Genomic DNA, 13,219 nt, shown 5'->3' with positions numbered 1-13,219 from the left:
GTCCGATTCTGTGATTTGCACACAAACACAAAAATCCAAAGAAAAATGTGAACCCTTTAGTCTATACTTTTCGACTTTGAGGCTTTCACTGTATTTTTGGTTGACTGAAAAAGAAAAAACTTCATTTTTTGTGCTCCCTTTACCTCAAATGTCTTCATGCAAAATATGTTACGTACTTGGTCACTTGGGAATCTTTGCACTAACTAGTAGGCGGACCTGCAAGGTGAATGTAACCCCGCCTCCTCCCTATCAGTACAACCTAGTCAGTTATTAGTCTCCTTTCTTAACATGTCATTAACTGCGTACTTAATGGTTGTTTGTGCTAGGCTAGCCGTGATGTCAAGATATATAAATGGACGACTTCATGGAAATATGAAGAAATAAGATTCCTATGTATGTTTTTTTTCTTAGGACAAAGGTGGAAAACTTTCCTGTTAGTGGCCATTTTAGTTTTTGGAGGTTTGTGCTAAAAATGTATGAAAGGATTATATTACACAAAGATGCAAATAAATGCTTATTGTTATTTACAAATATTGGTCCTTTGGGTGTTTTGTTGTGGTTCGTGAAATCTTCTCGGTTTGCGTTTTGAACCTGAAACACATTTTTTCAGGTCAGTTTTGGTTTTAAAAAGATGTAAATAATACTTAAAAACTTAAAATGCTATAGATTTAAGTAATAAAGTGTCTATTTACTTTCTTAGCTACCATTTTGGTTCAAATGTATGCTGTAGACACGACCAGTCATCCACTGGTCAGAGGTTTAAGGAAAGTGCCTTTTGTACACTAGAATTTCACATGAAAGTCCTTTCTACTTTTTTCGATTGCTTTTATGTGTTCGATTTAGTATATTTTTGTATTTCAATTAATAGTATGCATTTCTTATTAATGCCTTTAGGTGGCGCGCCGACCTGGAATACTGAGCTATCTTTTTAATAACAACGAAGAAGAAAAATGGCTAATCAAGTGGAAGCTCTCAAACTCGCCGATACTCCAGTACATCTCTACAAGTGTCAACGCAAAAGGTACATTTGCCACAAATAACGTATTTAACTTTCATGACTGTACGTGAAGATTGATTTGGCCATCGTCCAACTACGGAGAGAAATAGTTATTTTAATTCTATCGCTGGTTGACAAGAAAATGTGGTACTGGTTTCTGGAATGGTGGATAAGCTGGCCTGGCTAAAAAAATGCCGGTGCCCTGAAAAAAAACGGCACGGTAACGGCAAAATATTTCTTCTCATTAGCTAATTACAGACTAGAATACAGATAATTTTGCTACGTGTTCGTTTAAATGACAGTGGCGCATATTTTGAGTTACAGTGATAAGAAATGTGACGACATTTACGTCTCTGACACAATAGAAGTCAGAGAACGTGAGTGACATAATGCTAATTTGTTGTCGTTTTAATGCAACGCCATTTAAGCAACACGAATAACCATAACACATCTAAATAAAGGTAAAATAATTGTACATTCGCCCGTTCCAGTCCAAGTAAAATGGACGTATTTCACTGTCATTGTCGCTGAAACATGAACAGTTTGAAAATAGCAAATACTCGTGAATGAGTTTGAGTCAATATTATGCTAAATTGCTAACGGTTATCCAGCTAGTCGACCTTCATTTTTGTGTAAATTAAATCCTACGCGCTTCCAATCTTTAAGAAAAATATTTTATTAAATGAAAATGTATCTAAAAATATTGTCTTTTACTCCACAGCAATGTGTCTCAAGGATGATTTGGTCATTTTGAGATGGCGAAGATTCAACAAAAGAATAACTCCTAAGTAATTAGCCATTCATATCATATCCGCTAAGACTTGACACAATGGAAGGCATGAGCGTGAAACGCAAGCGGTCAACTAAGAAGAAACAAAGTGACTGGCATGTCTCCAAACGGCTTAAAAAGTCCGACGCCACGGATGTTGCAAACCGAGACCAGACCCCGAAGGACACTTGGGAGGTGGATAGCGGCTTCTCCGAATGCAGCCCCCCAACCAGTGGCCGGACTTCGCCGTGTCCGACCTCTTCTTTGGCCGCCGCCGCCCCAATCGTGGTGGCCCTGGACTGCGAGATGGTGGGGACGGGACCCCGTGGGCGTTGTAGCGAGCTGGCCCGCTGTAGCATCCTGGATTACCACGGCAACGTCCTCTATGACCGTTACGTCCGTCCGTGTCAAGACGTCACCGACTACAGGACTCGTTGGAGTGGCATCCGGCCGCATCACTTGCTCGACGCCACGCCCTTCGAGCAGGCCAGGAATGAGGTCAACTGCCGACCCTTTTGCTTCAAATGGCTTGGCAGAGTTGCCAAATGATAGTAATTTTCTGTAGTTTACGATGAAATTTTAAATATTGAAAGTTTGGTTTTGGCCATTTTAACTTGCTATCATGTTTTCATTTTCAAATGCCATGTTTTAAATTAAGTAATCAGTTTTTCACGTCTAAATGTTCTTTTATTTTGAATGTCGCGTGTTCGCTTCCTAGTTAAAACAAAACGATGAAGTTTATTTTTTTTAAAAATTATTTATTTATTTGTTTTTCATTTGCAAGATGGAACTATTGAAATTATTTTTCAAAGCATTTAAAATGAGATGAGATTGAGATTTTTAGTCACTAGGCAAAATGATCCCAAAATCTGAAAATTCTATTCAAACATTATGAAATATGATTTTTGGCAGTTCTGGGTTAGATTTTCTTTGCCATGGATGTTTGGAAAAAATAACTTTGTGCTTCCCCCTGGCAGATTCTCACCATTTTGGAAGGCAAGGTGGTAGTGGGACATTCACTTTTCAACGATTTCCGAGTTCTGCACATCCCCTATCAACGTCACATGGTTCGGGACACAGGGGCGACACACCTCTTGCGTGCTTTAGCCGGATTTCCACCCCAGCGTCGAGTTTCCTTAAAGTTGCTCGCCGCCAATCTCCTCAACAGACACATCCAGGTACTTTTTTTGAGCTTCCATACTTTTATCAGGAGAATGTTCCAGAAATTGGTGCAAAAAAGCACACATCTAAAAACTACATTTTTAATGTTATTCCTTCCGGGCAGGTGGGAAAAATGGGCCACTCCTCGGTGGAGGACGCCCTGGCGGCGCTGGACCTTTACAAACTAGTCCAAAGCGAATGGGAGTGGGAGCTTCAGGGCCAGCAGATGGACAACGTGGAGCAATACCTGCAGGACCAGTACTGGCCAGAAGGAGGCGACGATGACGACGTCGACAACCCAGAGGCAAACACTTTCTAAAATATTCTCGAGTCTTTGTAGTTCTACTCTACGTAATCCAGCTAGCAAGAAAAAGTAAGAAAACGGACAATTTTAGCCCCTTTTTTTGCTACAAGGAAGTACCCCACTGGACGTAAGCCAACGTTTGTTTATTGCTGCTGTCTTGAAGTGGTTTTCAAAATAAAATTTACCACTGATTTTTGTTTCCAGCACACTTTGACTCGCGAGGTGGTAAAATGATGGGAAGCAAAGAACGTTTATTCGCCAAAAGGTCAACTTTTTCCTCTCCATTCTGTTAGCTTTGGAGCAAGCTCCACTTTGTCCGTCCAATACCCCCTTAAACCCCCTTCCTCCCCTCACGGTATGCCACACGTTTTCCTCCCGAAGGAACGGCGGGCGAGCGCCTAATCTGGTAAAGCTGCTCAAGAAAGAAAGCCCAGTTATGCGGATTGTCGCAACAATGCCGCCTCTGTGCAGCTGAGGCCCAAAACCCCTTCGTTCTCCAAAAAAAAAACACCCAGTCATTAGCCGTCATTGACAGCGCGAGACGACCGATCCCTTTCGATCGGGAGGGCCCAATGGACCTCACTTGTATAGTTATGAAAGTCAATCCATTATCTTTGCAAAGATCATTCTATTTTACCTTTGTTTTCCATATATACAAGACTTGCTTGAAGGTTACAGCTACTGCAACAAGGGATCACTACCATTGTACCTCTCTTCATTTCCTATCCGCCATTACGGGATGTCCAGCGGCGACAAATGGCGGCCAGTTAGTAAACTTTATTGGCAAGGTTGACTCAAGACGCAACAGGTTTCAGTCACAATGCTCACTTTTGACAAGTTTTGTAAGAATGCCATCCAATCACGAGCCCAATCGCAAGTGTAACCTTAACATTACATCACAATTCTGATCCATCCACTACGATCTAGATGGGAAAAAACGTGTGGTTGATTAATCTGCGGTGACGCCACTAATCCCCACGCTACAAAAGTCACAGCTCGCCCCACTCGGACGCCCGACTGACGACCGACGCCGCTGCGAGCAGGTAGGACCACTCCTCCCACCCACTCTGCCTCCTTTTTCAATCCCATAGTGTTTATGCTCGAGTATTTTTTTTAACTTTTCGAGTTTTTTTCCAGTTCATACATTTGGTCCGTGTTTGAGGCGTGTTTTATTTTGAAATCAAAAAGCAATTTGAGTCTATTATTACCAGGCGTCTCTCAATGTTAATTTTAAAAGACGAATTACATATAGTGCAATAGTCGAGCTTTGTTTTATACATGCATGTTATTCATTTTGTTTTATTTTGAAATCAATAAGCATTTGGAGCTGATTACATTTTTGAATGTTAATATCATTCATTTTAAAGATGAAAATCTTGTTTCCAACCCTTGCAACATCTTTTTTGTGTGATTTTTTTTTTTTTAAATCCCAACCAAAATACGCATAAAGTAGTCTGAATCAAAGATGAAAAAAACATCTAAAGTAATTTCTACATAATTCTGCATTCTCTCTATATACAGATATTCATGGTCAATGAAAAAAACAAACCTGAATGGTTCAATTTTTGCAAATAATTGATATTTCTGTCGATTATTTCACCCAATCCTAATCATTCAGCTTATGTAAGAGTCGACCTCAAATCTGCCTGCCAAATAATGTGCCAGCTAAATTTAGCACCGCCCTCTCATCGCCAAACAAAGCTGCATTCGTTTAATTTAATGATCATGTTTCGCACCATTGACGGCGCAAGACGTCCAAACCCATTTTGATTGGGAGGGGTCAAATAAACCCCCCTAAAATACACCAAAACCAGAAAAAACAAGCATATAAAAACAGTCTTAGTACAATAACACATCCAGATAGTAATGTTTTTTTGTTTTTTGTTTTGTTTTGCAGGCTACATCGACCCAAGTGTGACAATCAACAAACATGGCTGTCGTTGTGAGTACATACCACTAAAATGTTGTCCCAGGGGGAAAAAACAAAACCAAATGATCTCATTGTGAAATGTGGCCATAATCGCGGGTTTGACGGCGCTCATGTGAAGCAGATTAAAGCAAAACTGAGGCCTTATTGATTAACGCTGGCTCTCATGTGGATTAGTTCCTTTTTTATAAACAGCCCCCCAAGCCCCCCAAAGAAAACCTATTGTGAAGGACTTGAGCGTGACCACTACACAAGAGCTTTTGTACCATAGAGACTTTAAAATAAGGATCCAGATATACAATGTTTTTCAACAAAAAAATGTTGTTCCAATTTTGAGGAGCCCTGGCCCATAAATTCAAGTTTATACATAATTTATTCAACTTTTTCATTGCATACATTAAAAAAAACAGTATAAATGGATTGGATGAGGGATGTTGGAGTCTATCCCAGCTGATGAGGTGGTGGACACGCCCATCATTGTTGGCCGGCCAATCATAGAGCGCAATGAAACAAAAGGACAACCTATTATATAGCTATGGGTACTTTTGAGTGTACAACCAGCTAGCCTAGCATGTTTTGGAATGTGGGCTGGAACTGTAGTACCCGGAGAAAACCCACACAAGCCCAGTCAGGGAGAACATGCCAACTCCATACGAGAGAACCGGCCCGGGTTCAAACCCACGACCCCAAAACTGCGAGGCCGAGGGAGAAAATGGAAAAATTTAAAGAAAAAAAAAATGGAATTATGAATTTCCATGAAAAACTTTTTCCCACTTTTCCACCCGTCCTTAGAGTGGAACTTACCGCGTGGTGTCCGAGGAGGAGCAAGCTCTCCGCGCCAAGTTGGAGCGCCTGACCGTCAAGGATCACGGGCCTGTTTACGGCCCCAGCCCCAACCTTCCTGACCACACGCGGCAAAAGGTAAGCGCCCGCTTTAATCCAACGACAGGTCCGCCTTTCCTTGGCAATAACGCCACGTCTCATTTTTTTTTTCAACAAGGCCAAGGACGAGCTGAACGAGACGGACGAAAAGCGGACGTCCGCCGTCAAGGAGCTGCGGGGGATGATGAAGGAGAAGGCGGACGGCGGCGACGAGCTGGCCAAGGGGGTGTTGGAGACGTTCGGGGAGAAGCCGGACAGCCTGCTGGTTCGCTTTATCCGGGCTCGGAAGTACGACCTTCCCAGATCCTTCGAGCTGATGAAGGGTAAACAAACGGCCACGCCGGTGGTGGGGAATCCTAACCGCGATCCTAACGGGGACTTTCCTCCCGGAGGCTACGTACGCTTCAGGAAGGAGTACCCCGAACTGTTCGAGAACCTGACGCCCGAGGCGGTGCGCAGCACCATCGAGGCGGGCTACCCGGGAATCCTCCAGAGTCGGGATAAATATGGCCGCGTGGTCCTTCTCTTCAACATTGAGAACTGGGACTACGAGGAGATCACCTTCGACGAGGTGCTCTGTCCTAAAAGTATCTAAAAACATACATTAATGTGTGTGCTAGTACTAAGAGCATTGTACTTGTGTGTACTAGTACTACAAGTATGTGTGCTTTTGTGTACTAGTACTACATAGGTGTGGACTTGTACTACAAGTACGTGTGCTTTTGTGTACTTGTACTACATGCATGTGTACTTGTGTGTACTTGTACTACATGCATGTGTACTTGTGTGTACTAGTACTACATAGATGTGGACTTGTACTACAAGTATGTGTGCTTCTGTGTACTTGTACTATATGTATGTGTACTTGTGTGTACTAGTACTACATAGTTGTGGACTAGTACTACAAGTATGTGTGCTTCTGTGTACTTGTGTGCACTAGTACTTTAAGTACATTGACCCATACTAGTATTAAATGTACGTACAGTATGCAGTTTCTCCAGAAATGGCATTTTCTAGTTTGTGAATGCTATTCTAATGTGGCGTGTTTCTTGGTTGAGGTGCACTTATCTGGCAACCCAAAGGTCATACATGTTCGTATTTTCTTCCTGGTCGCAGTAGCATTTTATTTTGGCATGATTCTCCTTTTAAACAGATCCTCCGTGCCTACTGCGTCATCCTAGAGAAGCTTCTGGAAAACGAGGAGACTCAGATCAACGGTTTCTGCATCATCGAGAACTTTAAAGGCTTCACCATGCAGCAGGCATCCGGAATCAAACCCACTGAGCTGAAGAAGATGGTGGACATGCTGCAGGTACAATCAAGTTCTCGTATTCTAACGTGTGGGGATGCCAGACAAAGCCAAACAAACGTCTGTTCGTCTTCTCACACAGGACTCTTTCCCGGCCCGCTTCAAAGCCGTGCACTTCATCCACCAGCCGTGGTACTTCACCACCACTTACAACGTGGTCAAGCCACTCATGAAGAGCAAGCTTCTGGAGAGGGTATTCTGAAATAAACAAAAAAAAATCCTTTTTAACCCGAATACTGCCATTGACGTCTTAGACATCCAATCCATTTCAACTTGAAAAATTCAAGTGGATTGGATGTCCACGACTTATTCATAGTTTTAAGTCGACCTTTTAGCTCAAATATTACAAATGAATATTTCTCTTAATGAATATAAATATTTTTTTAACTGTCTTCTACAAATTAATATTTCTCTTAATGAATATAAATGTTATATATTTTTTAATTGTCTTCTACTCAGGTGTTTGTTCACGGCGACGAGCTGGAAAACTACTACAAGGAGTTCGATGCCGACATCCTCCCCGCCGAATTTGACGGCAAAGCGCCCAAATACGATGGCAAAGCCACAGCGGCAAAGCTCTTTGACTAAAAAAAAAAGGTCAAGTTTACATTCTACCTGATGAGAGGATAGTTTTTTTTAGGTAGGGTGGTCCTAACACAGCCCAACTAATTTTTATGTCAAGTTTCAGAGGAAAATGGCATGAAATTCAAACTAAATTAGACCCTAAACATGGCTCCTTTGAAATTAAATGGCTACCCTCTACTCTAATTCTCATTTATTTCCTATTTGGGAGATTTGTTTTCTTAATTTGACCCAATTTTGGGCTTTGTTTGGACCCCGCCGACCTTTTAAAGTGTCTTTTAAAGCAACAAATCCGTCCTTCCCTCACCCATCCCACTTTGCCCCGTTTACAAACATGAGCTTTCCTCATTGTGCTGTCAATTGATTGTACAATAAAGTGTATATAAAATTCAACTTGCAATAAGGTTCTAATAGACCAAAGTTTCCAGTGAAGGCACTTTATTGTGAAGCCCGTTAAATTGCTCAAAAAGTCAAAACAGTGGTGCCAAGAGCCTAAAGTGCATAGTAGAAATCTCCTGCAACAACAAGTACCATCATACCCAATTCAGTTTTCAGAGTACTCAAGTAGTTTTTGGGCCACTTCATTTTTGTCAAAACATCACAAATCTCTGTAAACATCATTTCAGGAACGAAAAAATTGAGGACAATGCATTCATAGTCACAATACACGTGAGCTCCAGTCTCGAAAAAGTCAAGTGGGACGGAGAAGGACCTCTTGGAGGTCTTCCGGACCTCGTTTTAGGAGAATTCCAGTTTTAGAAAATATTACATCATCTGAAATGAAGCGTAGACTGAGGTCAGGCTAGACGGCACGCGTCTGCCAGCGGCAGATGGCGTCGGCAAACTCCACTACGACTTTGTCCATCCACGTGAGAGGTTGAGGGAACAGTACGTCTCCCTCGAAGAAGCCCAGATGGCCGCCATGTTGAGTCAGGGCAAAGATCACGTTGGGCATCTTCTCTGGAAGTCCAAACAAACAAAAAAACTCCTTTAGATGTTCATTTGCATGTGAGCTTGAATTAAATATGAAGCTCAAAGATCAAGTTCCGAGCGTAAAAACCTGAGAGCGATTGTGGGATGGCCAGTAGGGAGCGATGAACAAGCGGGTCGTCGGAGGAATTCATCAAGAGCAGCGGCACAGTTACCTGAGCAAAGTCCCATTGGGTAGGGGTGAGTCAACCATCTTGGTTGGACAAAGAGGGGCGGCGCCACCACTCACCTTGTGCATGAAGCGCATGCAGCTCTCCTGATGGTAGTACTCGTCCAGGGAACCATGTCCGTGGAATTTCCTGCCCGCGGCAAAACGCAATGGTCAAACTTACTAGTCATTGGCCCCGGATATTATCATCATCTGATTTTTCCAGTTACCTCATGATGCTGTCGTCAATCTGCGACAGCGACGTGGCGGCGCCCAATCGGGTGAGGTCGGCGTCACTGATGTTGCCAAATGGCTCGCCAAGCAAGCTGGCCCTGATGTGTGGAGGGGGCAAGGTCACGCGCTAAAAAAAATGGATGCTAAATCAAAATGATTTGTCTACCCTACCTGTGTGACAGGATGAGCTTCTTGAGTCTTTCGGCCAATAAGAAGTTGTAAAGTCGCCGGCATTGGTCCCACTGGAGGAAAGTTTCTTGTGCCCTAAAAAGAACAAAATGTAGTGTATTTAGTAGCAAATAATCACCTTAAAATTGCCTTAAAATGGTTGAATATTACAATTTCTCGCGTGTAAGCCGATCCGATTCCCAGTTTTCACCTCCATATTCATGGTTTTAATAGGGAGTGCAAATGTGTTACTTTGAAGGGAAAATCTTGAGAAAAATCATCACATGTGCTATTTCTGAATATTATATGTAATTAATTCATCCAGTAATGGTTGTTTTCTTACTGCAAAACTGAAAATAACCAACAAATTGTAAATGTTACTTTGCCGACATCTATATTTTTTAGTTACAAATACGGCTTATATGTGAAAAAATACAATAATTGCTTGACGACGGCGCTAAAAGCGCTAATGCTAACCTGATCGCGTTGTAACCCTGGCAGACGCTGACACAGCACAGCACCCGCTCCTGATTGGCCGGATTCTCTCCCAAGAATTTACAGGCGATATTGCCGCCCAAGCTGAAGCCCACCACCACCAGCAGCGTGCGAGGGTGCTCTTGCTTGACGTAGCTGGCCATGGCGGCGAACTCCCACGTGCAACCGTAGGTAAACATCCGCGGCGAGGTGAGCTCTACGTCGGGTAGGGCTCCCAGGTGGTTGAGCACGGCGCAACGGTAGCCCCGCCGCTGGGAATGATCCACGAAGGTGCGGATGTAGTTTTGCTCGCTGTGGTTCCCGAAGCCGGGGCAGATGGCCATGGTGATGTCGTCTGGGGAAACGCAATGGGAGGCGGGCACTTGTGATAAACAGGATGAGTAAACCCTGTGATTGGGAACGCCATCTTAACACAAATGTGGTTTTTTTTCTTTGGATATGGCAATGAAAGAAATATATATGAAATCTAAAGAAGACCAATAGAAAGTTGATATGCGTGACCTCCTGTGCGATGTCGCCCCAATGGCTCGAAGAGGTCAAAGCTGGCCGTTGCCCCGTCGGGCATGGGGAGGAGCTTGCGGAGGCCGCGCGGCGTGGGCGGCTGCACGCGGCCCACCTTCCCGTAGAGCGCCGTCTGGATGTGGCCGCTCTTCCCCCACAACAGGGGTGGGACATATCTGCCGAGGAGGGGGGGGGGGGGTATAGGGTTACTCCCAAGTAGTCGTTGCCGTCCCTCCCAGTCCAAATAGATTGGACACCCAGTTCTCTCCATTTAAAGGAATTGAGCGTCAATAGTTGTCCGCTATGGCACTTTTTGAAAGCTGCTGAGCTTCAGATTTTACAGAAAAACTTTCCGGTTTGACATGTTTACATAGAAATATTGCCGTCAGGCATGCGGGTGGGCAGCCCGGCGGGTGAGTGGTTACCGCACCGGCTTCACAGTAGGCGACCTGGGTTCAAATCCAGGTCGGTCCACCTGTGTGGAGTTTGCATGTTCACCCCGGGCCTACGTGGGTTTTCTCCGGGTACACCGGTTTCCTCCCACTCTGGTCTAAAGTCAGCTGGGATAGGCTCCAGCACCCCCTGGACGAAGCGGTTCAGTGATATAGGCATGTGGGTGTGTTATATGTCAATAAAGTTTGTTTGTTTTTCCACAGGCTCAGGGCAATGATCTTGTTTTTGTTTTACTCACTCTTTGGTCAACAGGGGGCAGCTTTTCAGCAGGTACCGGGAAAGGGGCGTGTCCTGGTGGCTGACCTGCGGCGGCGAAGGTGGGCTTTTGAGGTTGAGGCAGCGCACGATGACGTAGAGGACGGCGGCCACCGCCGCCATCTTCACGCCGTCAAACATGGCCGGCAGCTCTGAGCCGAGGTCGCTAAGGTCACCGACGTCGCCGACTTCGCCTCCGTCGCCGACCGGAAGCGAGGCCATGGCGGACGTCTGCTAAAGTACAAAGTAAAACTCTTCACTTATAGGATCTATATCACATTTGGGCGGGGCCATTTTAATTTTGGCCCAAAAATAGAAGAAAAAAAAAACCAAATCATTATAAAAATTATAGAAAAATAAATCAATAGAAAATATACCAAAAATAAAATAAATAAAAATACCCCAAAAATCTTCTTAAAAATATTGAAAAATTACATAAAAAGAAATTTAAATAAATCATTTTTAAATAAAAATGTTGTCGCTCTTGGCTTGTTTGGGTCAAAACCGTCCAAGTTATGGCGTCTCAATCGCATTACTACAGTATTGCTATTATATGCGAGTAAATACTGTTAATACTACTCTGGCCAGATTTTTCTCTTATTAAATCAGGGGCTACCCACCCACATGACTTTGGAGTTTATCCTGTTAAAGTCTCTACACTGCACAACAAGTGCCTCCCTCATGCAAGCCACAATTGGCAACCCAGACCCAAATTTGTTCTTCCTCTGGCCAAGATGGCCTCCCACATATTAGTTAATCAATAGTAAACAACCAAACCTGTTTGAAACGCCGCAAGCCACACACCTTAAATGGATTCAACTTCTATTGCCCTCAAGTCATAATTAAAAATTACTTTCAAGTCTAGTGAGTATGCAGTAATTGTAGATGGGTGTATTTCCTTTGATATAAATAAATCATCGGCACAATATCGGCCGATTTCACACAGCTGGGCGTCGCAATCGGGAGGGGAAAAATGCAACCCTAATGTACACCTTTGTAATGTGACTACATTTAGTGACTTTTGGGGAAAAGTACATTTTGTAGTCCTGAAACAAACTTTTTAAATGATAGAATAATTAATCTTCACTTAAAAGGCACTTTAGATTTCTTTTGGAAGTTGACGTTTGAACATTCTAAATAGATTAAAGCCGAGAGTAGATTATTCCTCACTTTCTAGAATTGTAAATAATTTATAAACACTGACATCATGGAACGTTACGAATGAGGAAATGCACGTTAAAATTAAGAGAATTTAGTTATTTCTGGCTACGACTGACTGAAACGCTTGCTTTCATGTACTAAAATAATTATTTTAATCACAGACTGTCAGCACAGAGTTTAAATTAGAATAAAATGCGGTGGAATACCTGTTGCTAGTCTCCCTCCCAGTCGGCTTCTTGGTTACTCAAAAGGTACTTCAATTACATGAGAAGTGTTCGAGTCCCGTCGTCTTTCCCCACCCGTCACAAAATACTTGATTTTAGAGAAGTAGGCATATTTTAAAGCACGCTGGGGCCGGTTTGGTAAGCGTTTGTCCCGTCGAACCGGACTAGTACTTGTTAGTGTTTACAGCCCGCAGCGAGTGAGCAGCTCCGGATGCGTTCACTCCCCCCAGTTAAAAAACCTTCGAGCTCCGAGCTCCGTGTTTCCTCCGCCCACGCTTGCTACTAAACGGCAAAATATGTCAGACTATGACGATTGTTTGCCGCCACACCCCGGTTCCTTTGAATCACGGGGGCGACATTCATTCAATGGGATTCTGAAAACAAAAAGTTTAACTCGATTTGCCCACTTTCTCGGAATTCCCACGGTACATAAATGCAACGTGAAAATGTACTAATTTACTAATAATTTAAGGTGAGTTTAGGTGCTGTGGTTTAATTGAGTTATTTTAATGAAAAGGCTTTATTGAGCTATGTGGAGGACGCTTTTTGATTTCCAAAGCCCGACAAAAGTATTCTGAGTAGGAATTTAGCAAGCCTGCAGTGAATACGCATCCAGGTCAGAAAAAACGTGTGTAAGAGTACTTAATATACCTCGTTCG

The 13,219-nt window shown here is 43.2% G+C and overlaps 3 protein-coding genes across 4 annotated transcripts; 2 read left to right on the top strand and 1 right to left on the bottom strand.

Annotated features, from left to right (window-relative positions):
• The first annotated feature begins 901 nt into the window (after positions 1–901).
• On the top strand, positions 902–3,422 carry LOC144182910 (interferon-stimulated gene 20 kDa protein-like). The gene is made up of 4 exons (XM_077710290.1): positions 902–1,021; positions 1,719–2,264; positions 2,744–2,944; positions 3,052–3,422. Exons 2-4 carry the CDS (start codon positions 1,827–1,829, stop codon positions 3,244–3,246), a joined length of 834 nt encoding a protein of 277 aa, XP_077566416.1. The 5' UTR covers positions 902–1,021; positions 1,719–1,826; the 3' UTR covers positions 3,247–3,422.
• Positions 3,423–4,179: 757 nt separating this feature from the next.
• On the top strand, positions 4,180–8,324 carry rlbp1b (retinaldehyde binding protein 1b). The gene is made up of 8 exons (XM_077710583.1): positions 4,180–4,274; positions 5,129–5,173; positions 5,951–6,079; positions 6,159–6,363; positions 6,433–6,611; positions 7,194–7,352; positions 7,432–7,542; positions 7,809–8,324. The coding sequence occupies exons 2-8, from the start codon at positions 5,162–5,164 to the stop codon at positions 7,935–7,937; spliced, it is 924 nt and encodes a 307-aa protein (XP_077566709.1). The 5' UTR covers positions 4,180–4,274; positions 5,129–5,161; the 3' UTR covers positions 7,938–8,324.
• A 28-nt stretch (positions 8,325–8,352) lies between these two features.
• Positions 8,353–12,828, bottom strand: LOC144186867 (monoacylglycerol lipase ABHD2-like). 2 transcript variants are annotated; one of them, XM_077710582.1, is made up of 9 exons: positions 12,543–12,828; positions 11,159–11,406; positions 10,468–10,643; positions 9,949–10,300; positions 9,475–9,567; positions 9,300–9,401; positions 9,151–9,220; positions 8,992–9,076; positions 8,353–8,891 (listed from the first exon to the last, which is right to left on the bottom strand). In XM_077710582.1, exons 2-9 carry the CDS (start codon positions 11,395–11,397, stop codon positions 8,734–8,736), a joined length of 1,275 nt encoding a protein of 424 aa, XP_077566708.1. In that variant the 5' UTR covers positions 11,398–11,406; positions 12,543–12,828; the 3' UTR covers positions 8,353–8,733. The 2 variants fall into 2 exon arrangements, with proteins under 2 accessions (XP_077566708.1, XP_077566707.1); XM_077710581.1 differs by having other exon boundaries at positions 11,159–11,409; positions 12,543–12,827.
• Positions 12,829–13,219: the final 391 nt, after the last annotated feature.

Source organism: Stigmatopora nigra, chromosome 2 (genome assembly GCF_051989575.1).
Source record: "Stigmatopora nigra isolate UIUO_SnigA chromosome 2, RoL_Snig_1.1, whole genome shotgun sequence".
NCBI lineage: Eukaryota > Metazoa > Chordata > Actinopteri > Syngnathiformes > Syngnathidae > Stigmatopora > Stigmatopora nigra.
Note: the sequence above shows the minus strand (reverse complement) of the source record. Positions and strands in the feature narration are given on the sequence as shown.